We start from the raw sequence: 22,307 nt of genomic DNA on the forward strand, positions 1-22,307 counted from the left end.
TTCAGATCTTTCTACCTTTTTGATATAGGTATTTGCTGCTATGAACTGCCCTCCTAGAATTGCTTTTCACATAAGTTTTAACATGCTTGGTTTCCATTTTCAATTGCGTCAAGAAACTTTAAAATTTTTCTTTTAATTTATTCAATGATCTATTGCTTCTTCAGGAGCATAGCCTTTAATTTTCAAAGATTCATATATTTCCAGGGTTTCTTCCGTGGTTGATTTCTAATTTCAATTTATTGTTGTAAATAAAGCTAACTGAATTTTTAAAAATTTATTATTAGATTTGAAATGACTTGTTTCATGGCCTAACATATGATCTATTCTAGAGAAGGTTTCATGTGCACCTAAGAAAATGCATATTCTGTAGCTATTAGAGGGAATGTTCTGTAAATGTCTCTAAGATCCATTTGGTCTAATGTGATTCAAATCCCATGTTTCTTTGTTAATATTGTCAGGATAATCTGCCTTTGATAAAAGTGGGGTGTTGAATCCCCCGACTACTATTACAGATATTAATTTTGCAGTCTCTCTCTCCTTTAAGATCTATTAATGTTTCTTTTACATATTTATTAGCTTCCTAATTTCACATAATAATTGTCACCTTTCCTTTTGCGTTGCTTTTGTTTATTGGCACATATCCTTGGACCTTACATGATACTCACAAATTACTTCCTGAATTAATGAATAAATAAACAAGGCCATGAAATGGAGGATCCTCTTCCAAATGTTCTTATTTCAAGATATGCATTATGTTATTTTTAATTCTTCACTATATATGAATCTAGATTTAATGGCTCAGTCAACCCTAAAGTTATACTTTTGCTTTTTGTTGTTGTAATTATTCACAAATTATACTAATGCCTCAACTGCTATGTTTTAAACTCACTGAGAATAAAGGCATACATTTTTTTAAATATTTATTTTTTAGCTGTAGGTGGACACAATACCTTTATTTCATTTTTATGAGGATCAAACACAATGCCTCATGTGTGCTAGGCAAGCACTCTACCACTGAACTACAACTCGAGCCCCTAAAGGCATACATTTTTCAGTCTCATTTCCTTAAGTGGCACAACATGGTACTTTGCAAAACTGGGTCTTCAGGAAATGAGTGTGGGATAAATTAATTAGAGAATATGAACTGGTACTTTCCTAAATTCTTTCTAAAATATTGTTTATCACATATATTTTTGCTTTCTTAGGTAAAGGCAAAGATTTGATTATATATTTACTTGTAAAATGGAATAAAATTTTTTGAATCTCTATAAACATCTATTAATCCTTATCACAAAAATGCAACTTTAAATACAAACTATGAACATGTTTTTACATTAAGCACAATAGTAGAGAGGCTAGTAACTATGCAATAGGTTTACAAATAATACTAGAAATACACAGAAACTCAGATTGTCTTGGGGATACCAGTAATTGAACTCAGGGGCACTCCACCACTGAGTGAGCCACATAACAGCCCTATTTTGTATTTTATTTAGATACCTGGTCTCATTGAGTTGCTTGCCCCTCATTTTTGCTGAGGCTGGCTTTGAACTCTTGATCCTTCTGCCTCAGCCTCCCAAGCCACTGGGATTATAGGTATGAGCCATGGTGATGGCCAGAAATTCTTCAATGTGCTTAAAATATCAGGTTTTGCAAAACTAATATCGGTAGTGGTAGAAAAATAATATACCTCTTGCTAGAATTAGCTAAAACAGATATTTCCAATTAGAGTAGTAAAATACAAATATTAAAAGTATCTGGGTCCATCTTCATCAATTATAATTTTCACAGGATGCAAATAGTTTCATGCCATGTAAAAACTGTAACAGTAATAGCTATGACAAAATAAAGCTCTAAAGTAAATGCCACTCTAGACTCTAATTAATAGTGGAACTGCTATATAAACACTGTTGTTTGTGAGTCAGAGAATGTCTTGAATCTAAAAATACATAAATTATGAAACAACACTTTTATCAATATTTAAATTTTACCAATAAATCTCAAAGGAACCAAAATTTAAAAAAATCAAATGAACCCTTTCAATTACATTGATATTTCTTACAAAGTATATTTGTATACTTTCTAAAAGTCATCAAACAATAATAAAAATTCCTATTGTTGTACAGCATTTAACATCTTGCAAAATATATATTTACTGATATGATTCTCACAAAAAATGTTACAGGATATTACTGTTATTACTTCCTAAACCACAAATGATGTGAAGTTTAGAGCTTGGACTGTCAACTCTCATGACTCCAACTTCAATGTTCTTTTCATTATTTCACTATTTGTTACTTTTTCTCTTGTCTAAAATCCCATTTATTTCATGTCTTCCTCCCTTAAGACATCTGTCACCTCATTTATGTACAGCTTTTATAATCTAACAATACATTATGAATTCCTTCACTAGGATCTAATAGACACTTATTAAATTTCTGTTAAAATACCTACTTTTTTTATCTTCTTCTAGGTAACAGGTATATGAGGAAAGAAATAATAGAATTTTAGCTTATGGAAGATACATCTGCACAAAATGAAAAAGGCCTGAAAACTCCAACAAAACTGTCTATATTACCTTAAATTCTGGTTTTTAACTGCCTGAAGAGTTCAATATTACATAGTGAGAGCTCACTAGAATAGAATTAAGTGTAGGAAACCTGAGGAATTGAAGGAAATACACCCAATATGGTCACAAATTGTAATACAGTAGGTTATCTACATCCATAACCTTGAAGGGACATACAGTTCAAACCGTTTTCCATGGAAATAAAGAATAATAATTTTTGAAATAGTATGGTTTCTTAAAAATTAGGCTGGACACATGAAATAGGGCAAGCATGATTATCCAGTTGAGGTTTGAATATTATGCAAAGTTAACAAACAGTTTCACAACTACACTACATACTTTAATAGACTTGTTTCATTTACCCATCTGAATGGTATTCATTTTCTTTTTTCTTTTTTTTTTTTATATTTCTTTAGCTGTAGTTGGACACAATATCTATTTATTTTTATGGGGTGCTGAGGATTGAACCCAGTGCCTCACATGTGCGAGGCAGGCACTCGACCACTGAGCTACAGCCCCAGCCCATCATTTTTATTTAACTACAATTGCTAGATGTGGATACACCAAATGCTACTGAATCATACATTTTAAAATGGTTGATTTTATGACACGTGAATTTCACCTCACAGACACACAGACACACACACACACACACACACACACACACACGTGCACATGTTTGTATATACATATTATATATATATATATATAAACATACATATATTTGTACATATGCATAGATGTATAAGTCACTAAGTTAAAAGCTCTATTAGGTTCATTTAATTTTCATAGTTTGATCTTTCCATAAATCAATTAGTATCACATCTTGAAAATGCATGCCATTTGAAATAATGAAGTGAAAAATTTCAAATGGGGCAGGGGGGATTCCATCAAAATAGAAGAAAAACTAGATGAAGTGACTGAGGGGGAGAGAGAAGGGATTGCATAAGGGAAGAACAGAGAAATGTGTACATATATGAATATACAGTAAACTCACCATCATGTATATACACAAGATACAAACCCACCTTCTCCCCCAAAATCTGAAAGTAAATAGCAGGAGAGAGGGAAGAGGGAAGGGAAAAGGGAAATCCAGGGAACTGAACTTGAGCAAATTATATTCCATGCCTTTTAATTATGCCCAAATGAATTCAATCATTATGTATAACTAAAAGGAACAATAAAAAAATTTTACAAAAAATAACAAATAGAGAAATCAATTTTTCATACACCAAAATCTTGCCATTAAAAATTTCTCAAAAGGTTTATGCAAAAAAAAATTGAATTTACTCTTCATCTGTTTAATGCTCAGCAAAGGAAATGTAACAAATATATAAAGTAGTTTTATCAATACTTAAAAATTTTCAAAAAACAATTTATCATTAGCTGGGCATGGTAATCCCAGTAACTCAAGAGACTGAGTCAGGAGGACTATAACTTCCAGGTCAGTCTCAGCAATTTGGCAAGACCCTTCCTCAAAGCAAAGAAGGACCTGGGGATGTAAGTCAGTGGTGAAGCATGCCTGGGGTCAATCCCCAGTACCAAATAATAATAACAATAAAAATGATAATTTAGCAATGTGAATGGATCATTTTTGAAATTTCACTATTTTCTGTTTATTGTATGTTAATACCAAAAAGCATTATATATAAAGGAAAAATCATAATTCTTAATATTGTCAAGTAATATTGTCCCATGCATTAAGAAATCTAATTACCACTATTCAATACTATATTTCTTAAAAATTTCTCATGGTACCATTTTAAAAGAAATTTCAAGGGACAATCTCAAAAGTATACATTTCATAATTTTAAGTTTCCTTAGAAAAAAAGAAAAATAATGATATTCACATTATTTTATTTTTAATTTAGAATACTTTTAATGCTCAAATTTAACATATTTTAAATATGATACATTTAAATTTACTTAAAATGTATAAAGTCCATTTTAATGCAAAATACTTAAAATACATATTTCCTTATTAGGACTTAAAATTTTAATTAATTTTGGAGCATCATATTTAAGAAATTAGAAAAAATTATGTGCGAAACTTAAAGTATTATAGGCATTTATCACAAACCATTCATTATTATATTATAATTATACTCCAAACTACATCAAAATACACATATGAACTAAACTGAAAACGTACATCAACAAATTGTATGATAAAGTGTCTCCTCTGTCCATCAGAATATACAGAAAGGACATATTCACCAGGTTTCCCATGACTCTCTCGCACCAAGAAGTCTCCTTGTTGCTTTAACAGATCTTGTGCTTCTATTCTGGGAATTGCACCATGGTACCAATCTTGTTCCGCCAGGGGCTTCTCACTTATGGAGATCACATCAGAGAGCTGAACAAATATTTTTTAAAAACTAAATTAGAGAAAACAGTGATTTTTGTCCTGGTAAAATTCATAGCAATCTATAAATATTTTTACATGTGTTCCTCCCTTTTATTTACCAATAGAAAATTCTATATGATGATCTGAAATTTTTATAATGTTTAGAGAAAATATCTTCTGGAGCATCAGTGCTGAAGTTTGGCATAAATACAATCCTTCAATACTTTTGGGTTTTCAATCTACCACAATACAATATTAGCATTTAGAGTTAGCATTTACAGTCATATTCACTGTCATAAAATAAATCTATATATTAAAATTTAACAACCAGAGAAATTATGAAGACACATTTATCACACACAACTTCATTTTAATTTAAATTAAAAGTTATTTCTTTTGTGGAATTATCTCTTGACCACATAGGCTGTAGATTGTCCTTGTCATGTGTTCCAGGAGCACCATCTCAATTTAATTTAAAGTTGTCTTCCTGTGCATTTTCTCACCGATGGGACTTCCTTAACCATTACCTCTGCCACACAGCTGGTCCTGCTTCCATTCAGCAATGACAGATAAATTCTTAGGGAAAAATGCTTCACTAACATGCAATTACAACACAGTGTAAAACCAGGGGACCCGGCAGGAAAAGCAAATTGTCTACTCTTTTAGAAGTCAAATGCTAATACCAAAATAGTACATATAATTAAGAGGTAACTATATTTCCTTGAATTTTTTCTGAATGATGGTAGATCTAATCACACATTTTCTGATCACAAGTAAAAAGTACTGTTGTTATATTTTATTCATCCATAGGAACTAAACCGATTCAGATGGTAAGAACATTTTATGGGTAAGGTATAATAATTTGCCTCCATTCTAAAGATTCTCAAAATACAATATGCATAATGCCTCGTGAGAAAGTAATTTATAAACAGAAAAATCAGAAGCTAGGACATTTGGGGGCATGTCCTTGGAAGGAATATTGAGACCCCAGGTCCTTCCTGTCTCTTTCTCTCCCTTTGCTTCCTGGCTGACATGAAGTGAACAGCATCTTCACTAAGTGATTCTGCCAAGATATACTGTGATGCCATAGGCCTGAAGTCCATGGAGTCAACCAACCCCAGAATGAAACTTCTTAAACCATAAGCCAAAATAAACACTACCTTCTAATAAGTTTTTCTTTTATTTACAATGCATTTTGTCAGGATGATGGAAAGCTGACTAACACAATAAATACAAGCCAAGTATTTGCATATAGATTTTATGAGCTGATATTATGAACTGGATGCATGACCAAAGTAGGGTGTCTTTGAATTAAGTGAAAACTCTTCATTGTTTGGTACCACCAAAGAGGCCCAAAACACTAATACAAGTACCATTTCACATTATCCTGAACTCTTTTATTGGTTAAAAGTAAATACATACAAAATAAAGTGATAATGTACCCAAATAGACTTAAAGAAAAGTATACATTTGGTTTTTACTAATGAAAGTTTCAAATTTTTAAAAATATATACAGAGTGTGACTGTACATGGAAACTTTTTAATAAATGAAATAATCCTTTTTCTTTTAGTAGTAATTATGATAAAGATGATATTTTTTAAAATTTTAATGTAATCCCCCAAATGCGCTTTGAGAACAAATTTAATAATGAACAAGGCAAAACTATAAAAAGTAAAAGAACCATTTTTAAAAAATAAATGCATCATCTAACCAAAATTAATTATTTTGCATATTGATACTAATAGCTTATAATTCTTGAAGGTAGTTAAAACAATCAGATGTTTATTTTTTAAAACTTATCACAGTGAATCTAATTGTAATCAGCATAAAAATTTTTACTATAAGAGAAATATTTCTAAGATTTCTTAGGGGCAAAATTGTTTGAATATGAAAAACTCAATGTAACATATTTTCAAAGAACTTGTTTTGCTTTCTCTCTCTCTCTCTCTCTCTCTCTCTCAAGGAGTTCTACATAATAGGAAAGCATCACACCCAAGGATGTCATATTCTTGAGGTTTTATTTTGGCTAAATTTTCCATCGAAGTGTACATTTATTTAGAACTGGGAAAATGCAGAGTTTAGAGATTTCACTGTCTGAAAAGTGGTTTGAAGTATAGAAGCTCATCTAAGGTTCAAGAAATTCATATAAGTATTTGAAGATGATAAATATGTTTGGGGGAAAAATCAATCTGAGAAAATATCTAAGTTTCAGGTTTTTGGGTTTTTTTGTGTTTTTTTTCTATTGTTTGTTTTTTAAAAAGTATAAAGGAGCCTATATTGCTATCTCACAATGATGACACTTCAGTTCTATGGGTTTATTAGTTTTGTGGGGTTAGGAAGGGAAGTTTGAGATCTGTTTTTCTCCATTTCCTTGAAAATACTACTTTGAGATGTAGTTTGCATTTCTTATAAGTATAAGGTGTATATCACGTTTGTGCACACATACATATCATCTGCCCAGGGCTATCAGATCTTTCAAAGACTTTTCTGGAAGCACTGGAAAGGACATTTTTATTAATATGATTTCAGTGAAATTATAATACAACTTTGCAATCTTGACAGTAATAGAATATAGGATGTATCAGCAACTAAATCCAGCATGATGAGAACTTACAATGGTTATCAAAAATGAAAGCCTTTTTATCGCAAAGATCTCATCTTTCTAATCTTCTGTGGGGAAAAATTTTTTATTGGTGGTTAAGTTACCAGAGATATTTGCCAAGATATAAGAGGCTAAGAAGCCTACTTTTATAAAAGTTATAATTAATCTAATTCAGTTAATAAGTTACACTTAATAAGATGAAGTTTCCTGATTGACCACACTACTCATCTAGTCAGTTATTTTCCCCAGGTCTTATTCTGAAAGAATATTCCAGGAAAAAAACATGTTTGGCTTAATGAAATAAAAAGTTTTATTTATGTGAAGAGGCAATACTATAAAATGAAAGTTGTTTTTTGGGTTTTTTTCCTCCCAGGGGAAAAGGTAGGTCATCTTTTCTCCTCATCATGGTTCAGGCTAGATGTCAAGTATGTAATAAAAATTTGTATGCCTTTATCTCATGATAAGATGAACTGTTTTTTGAGAGGCACAAACAAAAGTATTTTAAAAAGTCTGTTTGTACATTAAAATTAAGTACCCAAATAAACCATTAGAAAAAACAAAAACTAGAATAAAACAGCATGGAAAATATATAAGTATATCTCTTACCAAGCTTCAACAAATTGAATAAAACATCAACACATTTTAAAAATCTTTAATGTATTTTGAATAACCACAAAATGACACAATTCTCTTTTCTATTCTTACATGAATTTAATTAACTTCATATATAAATAATAAATTACTCCAAATCTAGTTTACTAATATTCTGATATACAATTGACTCGTAGAATTCCAAACACTTCTCAAAAATTCCATAAGACCCCTTTAATTTTAAAGCACTATATAACTTGAGAATTTTAGGACAGGATGAAGAATCAAATGTCATAAAATTGAAGTAAGAGAATCATCAAAGGTGAAAAACACCTGGCCTATTGAATAGGAACATGCAAGATGGTAGAGAAAATTATTTTCAGAGAAGGGGAAATATAACCACAGTTAGGAGAAGTATATGATTTAGAGTTTGACAGTTCAAAACAAACTGTTAAATTTATATAAAATAAAAACAAAAGAAATAATTTTCTTCCTCCCAGTTTTCCCCCAAATTTCTAAATAGTTTGAATTTATTTACTACTTTAAGACAATGAAAAAAAATTTTAATACAAATATTTGGTCTTCAGGGTCATCTGCATTCAGGCCAAATGGGATGAAAATTAATTGGAAAGTGGTTCTGTCTTGATTGGCACTAAGGACTGTAATTCAACACATTCCAGGTTTTATTAGCAATAAAAAATAGAATTAACAAATTTTTCTGTGCTGAGACTATTAACCAAAACAAAGATATTTTATCTAATGTTTACTTCCTACAATGAAACTAACAACAAAACTCTTCTTCATAAATTTCTTAATTAACAATTTTTAATACCCAAGATTTTGAGTTTGTTTAGTTGTAAGCTAATAATAACACTGTTCCCTAGAATGGTGACTATAAAGAATTACATAGAATTCTAAATTAGCATTCAAATACAAATATTTCTGAAACTTTATTAAACAAAGAGAGACAACTAAGCCAAACTCATAATTACTTTACTCCCACAACTTGCTTCCTGTATTGCCTTTTTGTTTACCAAAATATATTTTTCTTAAATTCATTTATGGAGTAACAGGTCTGTTTTTTTCAATATCTTTTGGTTTTCCTCTGATATCTCTTTTTTTTCCAACTTACTTAGCATCTTTACTTATCATCTTCTCTTTATCAGTAATTACTTTCTTTTCTCTTTTTATTAATTTTGTGTACTTACTTTTTATGAATATGCTTGTGACTCATTCATTCTCTGTCATTTTTATCATTTTGTAATATTTTTGCTAGTCTTATTTTTTAAGGATCAAGTATTTTTTCTTTAAGCTCAAATATTTTATGTAGAAAATATGCCACAATATCAACACATTTTCATCAAATAGCTGAATTCTGTGCTAATTTTGTATTATACATTTTAACTTAAACTATTAGCAGATCATTGCAATGAATCAGTATGCAATCATATTTCAGTAAATTTAAACATTTATCTTCAAGTTGGAATTGCCTGTGTGGAACATAGTATCAGTCTAACATGATCTGTGCAAATTACTTTAAACATTTAAGCAAACACATACAAGAACATATTTGATCTATCACAGTAAAAATATTGGAAATATCCCAAAAAGTCCTTCTTGAAAATTGCATATGTTAATGCAAGTGATTCATAATTCATAATTCAGAGAATAAACTTTCATAAACATGACTAACTTATACAGGAGAATCTGGTTATGGGAGCAAAAACACTATTTTCTTTGTTATTTACTGCTTTACATTTTACTGATGGGGGAATTAATGAAGACCTTATAAACAATACAAGACAACTAAGGTTTAAAATATATAATATTTAACTTGAATCTAATATGTCTTGATAGAGGAAGCACAGGTTATTCTGCTAGACTCAAAGGTGAATGCTGAAAAATACAAGTGTCTTGTGCTACACATGAAAATAATCACATTCCTCTGTCAGTGGTGAAAGCCAAGTATTATTATACAACATTATCTGATATACAACTTAAACTTAGCTGAATTATAATTTTCTGAAAAGAAAGCAAATCTTATTTATGCTAGAGAACAGAAAAAATGAATTTTAAGAAGACAGTTGCATAATTTAATACTTCTTCTGATGTTTAAAGAACAAGTCATTTGAACTTAAATGTGTTTTAATCTGATTTTAAGAATACAGTGCACTATTATATACTCTACATGCCGGTGAAACAACCAATATTCAAAAGAGATTGTAAGATGAAACAAGGGGTTTGCTCAGTCACTCATCACAGAAATTTCTCAGTAAAAGGATGGCCCGGGAAAAAGAACACTATTCTTGACATGACTGGGACAATTAAACATAGTATGTTTTAAATGACTTTCTGTTAAAATGGACACTCATGATTGCCAGCCAGTATAGTCTAACAGCACTGACATTGACTTTGAAGCAGTCACTGAGAATTCTCAATGCAAAATTATAACCTTCTGAAAATGGGAAGAACTGCATATGAAGTTGGTCTCAGTGCTCTGAGATACTGATAATGGTTTATACTCCTTTAGTATTATGAATGAAAGAGCACATGTTTGGAGCTAAAATAACATATTTAAATGCTACCCTAATAATGACAACAAATATTAAAGATTTGATTTATCACATCAAACACAGAGTTAAAGCAAAATTTATCTATCATCTATGTTATGTTCTTCCTTTCATAAAGACCTATGTAAATGTTCCATTAGTCTTTAAGGGTAGCTCCACTGTCAAAAACATTGAGATAAAGACCTTATTCAAGTAAGAATACTATTATGATTAACTCCAATTTCCTTTTCCTATGTTTATCCAAAGTACATATACAAGGGGACAGTAAGTACATGAGAAAAACACTCAATATCATTAGTCATTAGGAAAATGCAAATAAACAACTAAATGCCCACAAGGTTGCCTATATTTTAAAAGATGGAAAATAGAAAATAACAAGTTTTGCCAAGAATGTGGAGAAATTAGAACATTCATACATTGCTAGTAGTAGCCACTGTGGAAAACAGTTGGACAGTTTCTTAAAAACTTAAGTTAGAATTACCATATGACTCAGCAATTCCATTCCTAGGTATGCACACAGGAAAAGTAAAAATATCTCTTCATGTAAACAACACCTGTACATTGATAATAGCCAAAAAGTGGAAACAACCCAAACTTCTATCAACTGATGAATGTGAGAAACCCATTAATGAAATACTATTTGGTCAGAAAATGGAATGAAGTCATACACTACAACATGGATGAGCCTTGAAAACATAACAAGTGAAAAGAACCAGATATAAAAGTCCATGTGTTGCATGAGGCATAGCCATAGGAATCCACAGGACCAAAAGCAGATAGCTAACTGTCAGGAGATGAGGCAAGAGGAAATTGAAACAAATTCCTAACAGGTATACAGTATCTTTCTGAGAGGATTAAAATATTCTGATATTAGATGGTATTGGTGATTACAAAATATAGCATATTACAAAATATACTAAAAAACACTAAATGTACACTTTAAAATGTGAATAAGTGTTATGTGAAGTATATCACAATAAACAAACAACTATGCTAATCTAGCAAGTTTTCTAAGACTTTTATAATTAGAAAAATATCATTTAAAATAATCAAAAGGTTTTTTTTCTATTTTTGCTTTTAACATATTAGCACACCCAAAAATAGCAGAGAAGAAAAAAAGTTTTAAATTATATTTAAAACTTAATTAAATTTAAAAATTTAAATCAACTATACTTAAAACTTGAGTAGTTTGGAATTGTTATGCATCTTGGATTACCATGCTTAACACATGAAATATTCACATTCACATTAAAACTCAATTACTCAATTACTTGTATATTTGAGGGGAAATTTTTTTTTTTCAAATAGGAAGCTAGTGCCGTAGAGAAAAAGTTCCATGTACTGGTTCACAGCATATCTGGGTTGACCAAATTGCTCTTTCCAGAGATAACTACTATCCCACTACCTCTGTCACATGCCAGACCTAGGTTTGAATGTTTAATATATCAGACTTTAATTTTATAATCAAAATGTTCATAAAAATATGAACACTGAAACTGATATTCTCTAAAATACATGCACAGTAATCCCTGCTATAAAAGTATTATTTCACAAGAAATTTGTTGATATTATTCCTCTAGTAAGGTTCCAAAGTACATAAAATGTTCAAATAATCATTCATCTATAGTATAGGAAGACTCTAATAGAATAGTCCCTTCTTTATACATGGTTTCACTTTCTGCAGTTTCAGTTTCCCAAAAGTAATTATAGTATTAAATCATCTTACAAGGTCACACAAAGAAAAACGAGTACAGAACAATAAGATATTTTGAAAGAGACAGACCATATATATATATATATATATATATATATATATATATATATATATTCATATAGCTTTATTATAGTATATTCTTAAAATTGTTCTATTTTATAATTATTATTACTATGACTAATTATAAATTAAACTTTATGATAGTTATGTATAGGAAAAAATATATACATGGTTTGATACTACTCAGTTTCATACATCCAGTAGGGATACATACAGTAAGGAATGTATCCCCTGCAAATAAGGGGGATCCACTGATATTGTCTTCCCAATATCAATGTTATATGATGTTTTAGTATAGACATATATACAGAATCATATGCATACTAAAAGTTAAATTATGCTCTTATTTTTCTATTTATAACTATAAATTTACAAACAAAAGAAAAAAGATAGATAACGACTATAGCACACAGAGTTAGTTCTACTTACTGCTGAGGAGCCCAGTACAGATTTTGGAGACCTAATTATTCCAGCAATTGAATGACGAATAGATTCAAATTTGGAGAGCCTCTCTTTTCTTTCCTGGAGGAATTAAGACACAAGCCTTCAACAATAGTAAACTAGCCAATACATACACATTTTTCTATTTATGTATTTATTCACAATTTATCCATCAAGTTTTCTACTTAAGTCAATATAAACTTTCTGACATTAAGGACAAAATTAACCAATTTCATATAAACTCTATACAAATTTCTTTCCTGGACCCTCAATAAATGTCTTGAGTTGGGAAAAATAAGAAAGAAATTAATATACAGTTTATAGATAAAATAAGAAATACAAAGGATATGCTAGGAAAACAAAGTATTAACTCTCTCTCTCTCTCTCTCTCTCTCTCTCACACACACACACACACACACACACACACACACAGACACACACACAAGGAAACAGCATAACAGAAAATTTCAGATAACATTATTGTTATAAAAATATTTCAGATAATACTATAGTTGTAAAAAATTTTCAAGAGAAAGAAGGAAAAAAGGGAGATTTATATGGAACACATTTTTAAAGTGACTTCCACTTAAGTGCACCGTCAATTTCCCAAAAATTCACATCAGGATGATGATAAGGGGGAGGATCATGATATGATTGGTGGTAACAATTCAGGAGTGGGGACATTAAGATTAAAAGACAGCAGTGGCTGAACTACCACTAAGAAAAGTCAATCTATATTTAAATTTGTTTCAGAATGTATATTTCTGAATATCATATATCACAACTGAAAAAAAAATTTCCTTAAAATTTCACAATTTCAGATCCATTTTACACTCCTAACTGAATGGAATAGGTAAGAGGGTAACAAAAGAGAGGAAAAAAAGATAAGAGGAACAAGGGAAAACTTAGGAGGGTTTGCAATGGAAGCACGGGTCAATTTCCATACAAGAACTACATTTCAACTGTTAACAGCAGACAAAGAACAAGAGATCCTATTGTCAAACAATACTTCCATGTCTTTCATTAGTAGTAATGCTCCATTTTACTTGTAGAAAATAGCTAAGCAGGCCACAACGCCTTTTATTTCCTTGTCTCCAATAGCAGGGTATGTCCCTGTAGTAGTAAAAGTAGACATTCTTGGCTACCTTATAAAATTCAGCTTTCACCTCTCCACTTACCTACTCCTACTTTATTTACTTTTCCTTCTAACACATATAGAGCTAATAGTTCTGATTAGTCTATAAATATATGCATATTAATCATTTAAAACAATATTAAGACAACTTTCTAACAGAAGAGATGAATACAACTTCATCATCACATAACTAACTTGCTTAATTATGTGAAAATTAATGTGAAAATTTTTCTACAACTATAGTGGTATCTGAAATATTCTGTTATGCTGTTTCCTTAGTGTGTGTGTGTGTGTGTGTGTGTGTGTGATTTGATACTTTGTTTTCCTGGCATATTCTTTGTATTTCTTGTTTTATCTATAAACTGTATAGTAATTTCTTTCTTATTTTTCCTCAAGACATTTATTGAGGGTCCAGGAAAGAAATTACTATAGAGTTTATATGAACTTGGTTATTTTTGTCCTTAATGTTAAAAAGCTAATATTTGACTTATGTGGAAAACTTGATGGGTAAATTATGAGTAAATACATAAAGATAAAAATGTGTATGTTTTGGCTAGTTCACTATTGCTAAAGGCTTGTTTCTTAATTCCTCCATTTAAATTAATTTCATCATGTATCAACAAAAAATAATATAAACTTTCAGGTGACTTACAAGTAAATTACTAAAAACGACTGGACATTCAGACTAAAAAGCATATACATATTTAATGTACTTACAGAAAATAAATCTTTACTGTTGTACAAATGATCATCACCTTAGAAATGTGAGCATGCACTTTACATCCAAGCATTAATTGAAGCTGTAGCTCCAGTTTTATTTTTTAATAAAAATCACTATGACTGAACCACAAAAAAGGGCTGAACAATGAACAACCATGAAGTAGTGATCTTTTTCTTTAAAACATGCTCCCTTCCTCAGCTTGGGTTTTTTTTTTGTGTGTGTGTGTGTGTGTGTCTGTGTGTGTGTGTGTGTGTTGTTTTCTTTTTGATGCTTCTGAAGTTCTCTGAAATAAAAAAAAATGGTTAAAACAACAACAAAATTAGAAGCGGGATATAAAGAGAGTAATAATGGGAGTAAAGCATATTCAGTTGTTCTATAATTAGATTTATTAAGAAATGTATTGTGCAATTTGAACAGACCAATATCAATGGATGAAATTGAAGAAGCAATCAAAAGACTACCAACCAAGAAAAGCCCAGGACCGGATGGGTATACAGCAGAGTTTTACAAAACCTTTAAAGAAGAATTAATACCAATACTTTTCAAATTATTTCAGGAAATAGAAAAAGAGGGAGCTCTTCCAAATTCATTCTATGAGGCCAACATCACCCTGATTCCGAAACCAGACAAAGACACCTCAAGGAAAGAAAACTACAGACCAATATCTCTAATGAACCTAGATGCAAAAATCCTCAATAAAATTCTGGCGATTCGAATACAAAAACACATCCAAAAAATTGTGCACCATGATCAAGTAGGATTCATCCCTAGGATGCAAGGATGGTTCAATATACGGAAATCAATAAATGTTATTCACCACATCAATAGACTTAAAGATAAGAACCATATGATCATCTCGATAGAAGCAGAGAAAGCATTCGACAAAGTACAGCATCCCTTTATGTTCAAAACATTAGAAAAATTAGGGATAACAGGAACTTACCTTGACATTGTAAAAGCTATCTATGCTAAGCCTCAGGCTAGCATCATTCTGAATGGACAAAAGTTGAAGGCATTCCCTCTAAAATCTGGAACAAGACAGGGATGCCCTCTCTCATCACTTCTATTTAATTTAGTCCTTGAAATACTAGCCAGAGCAATTAGACAGACAAAACAAATTAAAGGCATAAAAATAGGAAAAGAAGAACTTAAATTATCACTATTTGCGGACGACATGATTCTATACCTAGAAGACCCAAAAGGATCTACAAAGAAACTACTAGAACTAATAAATGAATTCAGCAAAGTGGCAGGATATAAAATCAACACGCATAAATCAAAGGCATTTCTGTATATCAGCGACAAAACTTCTGAAACAGAAATGAGGAAAAACACTCCATTCACAATATCCTCAAAAAAAATAAAATACTTGGGAATCAACCTAACAAAAGAGGTGAAAGATTCATACAATGAAAACTACAGAACCCTAAAGAGAGAAGTAGAAGAAGATCTTAGAAGATGGAAAAATATACCCTGTTCATGGATAGGCAGAACTAACATTATCAAAATGGCGATATTACCAAAAGTTCTCTATAGGTTTAATGCAATGCCAATCAAAATCCCAACGGCATTTCTTGTAGAAATAGAAAAAGCAATCATGAAATTCATATGCAAAAATAAAAGACCCAGAATAGCAAAAGCAATTCTAAGCAGGAAGTGTGAATCAGGCGGTATAGCGATACCAGATTTCAAACTATATTACACAGCAATAGTGACAAAAACAGCATGGTACTGGTACCAAAACAGGCGGGTGGACCAATGGTATAGAATAGAGGACACAGAGACTAATCCACAAAGTTACAACTATCTTATATTTGATAAAGGGGCTAAAAGCATGCAATGGAGGAAGGATAGCATCTTCAACAAATGGTGCTGGGAAAACTGGAAATCCATATGCAACAAAATGAAACTGAATCCCTTTCTCTCACCATGCACAAAAGTTAACTCAAAATGGATCAAGGAGCTTGATATCAAATCAGAGACTCTGCGTCTGATAGAAGAAAAAGTTGGCTCTGATCTACATATTGGGGGGTCAGGCTCCAAATTCCTTAATAGGACACCCATAGCACAAGAGTTAATAACAAGAATCAACAAATGGGACTTACTTAAACTAAAAAGTTTTTTCTCAGCAAGAGAAACAATAAGAAAGGTAAATAGGGAGCCTACATCCTGAGAACAAATTTTTACTCCTCACACTTCAGATAGAGCCCTAATATCCAGAGTATACAAAGAACTCAAAAAATTAGACAATAAGATAACAAATAACCCAATCAACAAATGGGCCAAGGACCTGAACAGACACTTCTCAGAGGAGGATATACAATCAATCAACAAGTACATGAAAAAATGCTCACCGTCTCTAGCAGTCAGAGAAATGCAAATCAAAACCACCCTAACATACCATCTCACTCCAGTAAGATTGGCAGCCACTATGAAGTCAAACAACAACAAGTGCTGGCGAGGATGTGGGGAAAAGGGTACACTTGTACATTGCTGGTGGGACTGCAAATTGGTGCGGCCAATTTGGAAAGCAGTTTGGAGATTCCTGGGAAAGCTGGGAATGGATCCACCATTTGACCCAGCTATCGCCCTTCTCGGACTATTCCCTGAGGACCTTAAAAGAGCGCACTATAGGGATACGGCTGCATCAATGATTATAGCGGCACAATTCACAATAGCTAGACTGTGGAACCAACCTAGATGCCCTTCAATAGATGAATGGATAAAAAAAAAACGTGGCATTTATACACCATGGAATATTAAGCAGCACTAAAAAAATGACAAAATCATGGAATTTGCAGGGCAATGGATGGCACTAGAGCAGATTATGCTTAGTGAAGCTAGCCAATCCCTAAAAAACAAATACCAAATGTCTTCTTTGATATAATGAGAGCAACTATGAACAGAGTAGGGAGGAAGAGCAGGAAGAAAAGATTAACTTTAAACAGAGACATGAGATGGGAGGGAAAGAGAGAGAAAAGGGAAATTGCATGGAAATGAAGGGAGACCCTCATTGCTATACAAAATTACATATAAGAGGTTGTGAGGGGAATGGGAAAATAAACAAGGAGAGAAATGAATTACAGTAGATGGGGTAGAGAGAGAAGATGGGAGGGGAGGGGAGGGGGGATAGTAGGGGATAGGAAAGGTAGCAGAATACAACAACTACTAATAGGGCATTATGTAATAATGTGAGTATGTAACAGTTGTGATTCTGCAATCTGTATTTGGGGTAAAATTGGGGGTTCATAACCCACTTCAATCTAATGTATGAAATATGATATGTCAAGAGCTTTGTAATGTTGTGAACAACCAATTTAAAAAATTAAAAAAAATAAAAAACAAAAACAAAACAAAAAAACATGGCGTGAAGCACACATCCTGGAAAGCACTGAAGATACCATAGTTCTTCCAGTCCCCAGCCCCATTTATCCTTTTTCTTATTTCTTTAGGGAATTTCTTTACTTGTTCTGTGCAACTGTAGAAATCGTCATCTTGCCACTGCAACTACTACAGAAAGATGAGATCAAAGTGCTCATCTCATCTGTTTTGGCAATGAAAAGCTTCACAAGAAAGCAGCATGCACTTCTACTGTGAATTTAGGCTTTTACTCTAAGTCAATGCTCTTGGGATAACCAGACAGAGTACTGTTACCATGTGAGTGTACTAGAAAAACGATGGAAACTGTAAGGGAAGTCATACAAAAGAGCAGAAAATTCAGGGGAGATTTTTAAGTATTAGAATTTTATTTATATATGAATTATATGCACTGAGATGGTAGATATTAACTCCCTCAGGTTACACCTTAGGTATCAAATCCTAGCAGAAAAGAGAATCCTTTCCCATAAAACCCTTTAACATTTTCTTAAGAGGATAATACTAGATTTATTTACATGGTAGATTAGAATTATCCAATTGGTAAATCCAGGTATGGGATAAAAAAGACTTAAAAACTGCTGTTGTTATAAAACATAATATATTGTGTATTTAAAAGCATACAGGGCTGGAGTTGTGGCTCAGTGGTAGAGCGCTTGCTTAGCATGCATGAGGCACTGGATTCGATTCTCAGCAGCAGAGAATTTATTGTGGCTCAGCACAAATGAGTAATATAAAGGTCCATCAACAACTTTAAAAAATTAAAATAAAGAAATAAATAAATAAAAGCATACAATTAGTAAAAACACCCTTTCCTTTAAGGTACTTTTTAGACAGGTTGATCTAAGAAATAATAAGACCTTAAATTTCATAAAGGAATAATCTAAATAAAAATAGGGTTTATAAAATATTTCAACCAGTGTCAGCTCACTTGCTGTCCAAATTTCCCAAAATAAAACATAAAATTAATTTGCCAAAGCTTCTGTCTACTTAATATTAAATAAAATCTTTATATTATAATCTACATAATACCAAATCACATTGCACTGACTTCACTGACAGTTTATTTTTAGATGAAAGAATTAAATGGCTACTTTAAAAATTAAAATTATAAAGTTTTCCTTCATTTACCATGGACACAGTGCCTAAGTGTGTCTGTAGGTCTTCCAAGGCTGGTGTTGATGATAGGTAGCAGATGGACATGAATATTAGAAGGACATGAGGTTAAGGCAATAATTCTGTAAAGTGGTGCTACCTACTGGCATTCCACATGCTTTCTCTTAAAAAGCAATACAATACCAAAGAGCAACTTACTGAAGGCCATCCTGGTCCTGCTCTGGCTTAAGTCAATAGGATACTGTTACATACCTCAGAAAACACTCTGTTATCTGGAGGAAGGTAATACTTTTCCCTGGTGATAAGAATATAGTTTACTCTGAAGGGGGAGTTTTCTGACCTTCACACAGACCAAAGATTCCAACACTCAGAAAAATGAGATAATTAAAAGCAAAGCCCATCAACTATAAAATCTAAAAACAAGTTCTAATCAGAACCAGTCAGCACAGGCCAAGGCAACTAAAAGTTGTCTTTAGATATCTGACATATGATTTTAATCCTATTATAATAGTAATTACCCTTCCCTGTGAGTTTCACTTGGGTCCCTGTGGGTAAGAGCATGTGCAGTAGGAACAATCCAGCTGTCAGTTAAAAGCTGAGATATGGTATTTGGGTGGGATACTCTAGAAACTTCCCTAAGATCCCCAGTGAAATTAGGAATCAAAGGATCACTACATCCCTCTCCTCTTTGGGAGGAACTACTCTCTCTCTCTCTCTCTCTCTCTCTCTCTCTCTCTCTCTCTCTGGAAAAAGTATTTTCCTTTTTCTCTAATAAACTTTATTATACTTCTACAATTTTTTTTTTGTCTTGCTAGAAATTTTCTCCTGTAAGGGACTCAAGATCTGAGAGAAAAAACAATTGCTGGGGCAAAGCTGGTAACACTCATTTTACCTACCCCAAGTAATGACTAGATAAAGAGCTTTATCCAGGTAAAGGACACACAGGGATTCTAACAAAAGGCAGTTCCTCACAGTGCAGGAGGTCTGCACCAGAGAAGGAAGACTGGGAGAGCCAATGCTATGAAAAATAATAAAATAATATTGGAATCAGAGGCAGGAGAAAATGTTGTAAGTACAGATATTAACCTACTTGAAAGAAAAGTTCTAGATGCAGTTTTGGTTTCACATTTCATTTAAGAATAGTTTTTCCCTATTTTTAAATTGAATAATAATAAAATGAGATATTCCCTATCTCCATACTTGTGTGTCATTCATATATACACACATATATATATATTTACACCTATAAATTTATATTATAAATAATATTATATAAATATATATTATGTAAATATATATTTTACTAAGAGGTTCATTTTTTTAATGCTTTCATTTCATTTATTTTTATATGGTGCTAAGGATTAAAGCCCAGTGCCTCACACATGCTAGGCAGGCACTGAGCTATAGCCCCAGCCCCAACAGGTTCATTTTTATGTCAAAGAATTAATGGCAGCTTTAAAATAATTAAAATTAAAAAGCTACCCTTCAGTGTAATTACCATGGGTATAGTGCCTAAGTTTGTCTATATGTCTATATACATACATATAAAATTGAAACTGTTTCACAATTAAAATTTAATCATTATCAATTATTTTTAAAACACTGTAAGAAGCAATACCTAAATTTACTCAAAACAAAATAATATCTATCAGGTTTTGAAATTACTCTTCACTAGAACTTGTAAATTGCAATAAAACAAGTTACCTCCATCCCTGGCCAACAAAAAGCATAGGCAATGATAAAAAGGGAAAAATTAGGGGTTTGCTGACTGGAGCAGCTTTGACAAAAATCAAAAGTTCTATCAAATGACTATCTAGATGCTGTGTAAGTGATATGTTTGATCCAAAAGTATACAACAGTTCTCAAAGCGAGATTCTTAAAAGAGACCCTAAGCAGAAAGAATAAGGTTCTTGATAACAGAAGGCACAAACAGCATGAACCAGGGTAAAATGACTACCTTGCTCTCAGTTTCCACATCAGTAACCAGGGAAGCAATGGACTACATAAAATCTTCATCTCAAAAATTCCCTGATTATTATCCAACTCCCCCATAATTGCATTGCATTGATTACTGATGAGAGCCCCACAAAAGAGTTCCATATCAGGCTGGCATGAGTTACATGCCTGAGGTGCCCTCAGAACACAAAACAATGGGAAGACAAACTATGGTGAAAGTTATCATTGGGACACTTTTTTTAAAATAATAGGTTATTAAAAATAACCAGATATTAATTCCCACAGACCTCTGTAAATAAATCCAATCTAATAGCAATCTTGGAAGGCATAATTAAAGTGATTATCTGGCCCTGCAGGAACAGTCAGATACTTTTTCGAATCTGGAAGCAATAAGAACCAAAAAAAAGATAACAATATTTATGCTTATAAGGCCAGGCTGAGTGCCAAATATCTTAAGGACTTTTTATGCAAAGCAGCAATGAAATTCTCAGGGATTTTGTAAGAAAAAACTACAGGGAAATTATAAACCCAGAGAAAATTATCTCCAGAAAAAATTCTATGCTTTTGATAACTCCATAATGTAAATGAAATACTGCAAACACTGCTATGTCCTTCATAAAAGGAACGCATTTATAAACAAACAAGTAACTCAATCTTTTGCAGATGTTGATTTTCTAGGGAGAATGCAAGATACATGGTTTCTATCTCCATCAGGATACAAAATTTAAGCATTAAAATAGCTCCTAAATGATTTATTTCATCATTTGGGTTCTGACTAAAGGCAAATAATTTTAGAGGTACTCACTACCTAGTAACCTAGTTTGCTATATTTTATTTCTCTCTTGATGCTTGTATAGTAAGAATATTTATTAAAACAAAAAAGCCCTCTTGCTAAATCAAATATCTTCATATTTTGAAAGAGCATGCTACAGGGATACTGCCACATCGATGTTCATAGCAGCACAATTCACAATAGCTAGACTGTGGAACCAACCCAGATGCCCTTCAATAGATGAATGGATAAAAAAAAAATGTGGCATCTATACACAATGGAGTACTATGCAGCAATAAAAAATGGCAAAATCATAGAATTTGCAGGGAAATGGATG

General features: G+C 32.0%; 1 protein-coding gene across 5 annotated transcripts in view; it reads right to left on the reverse strand.

Moving 5' to 3' along the window:
* FER (FER tyrosine kinase) overlaps nt 1-22,307 on the reverse strand; it is a 418,420-nt gene that overhangs the window by 245,606 nt on the left and 150,507 nt on the right. For 3 of the 5 annotated variants that reach the window (XM_081304219.1, XM_081304218.1, XM_081304217.1), the window contains 2 exons: nt 12,884-12,976; nt 4,722-4,925 (listed from right to left, as the gene is read on the reverse strand). In XM_081304219.1, coding sequence (XP_081160345.1) covers nt 4,722-4,925; nt 12,884-12,976 — 297 coding nt within the window. Of the gene's footprint in view, nt 1-4,721; nt 4,926-12,883; nt 12,977-22,307 lie in introns of those variants that run through there. The other 2 variants (XR_014023300.1, XM_081304220.1) reach the window with 2 other exon arrangements.

The sequence above is a fragment of the Spermophilus citellus genome (assembly GCF_964194105.1).
Source record: "Spermophilus citellus genome assembly, chromosome: 1".
Lineage (NCBI taxonomy): Eukaryota > Metazoa > Chordata > Mammalia > Rodentia > Sciuridae > Spermophilus > Spermophilus citellus.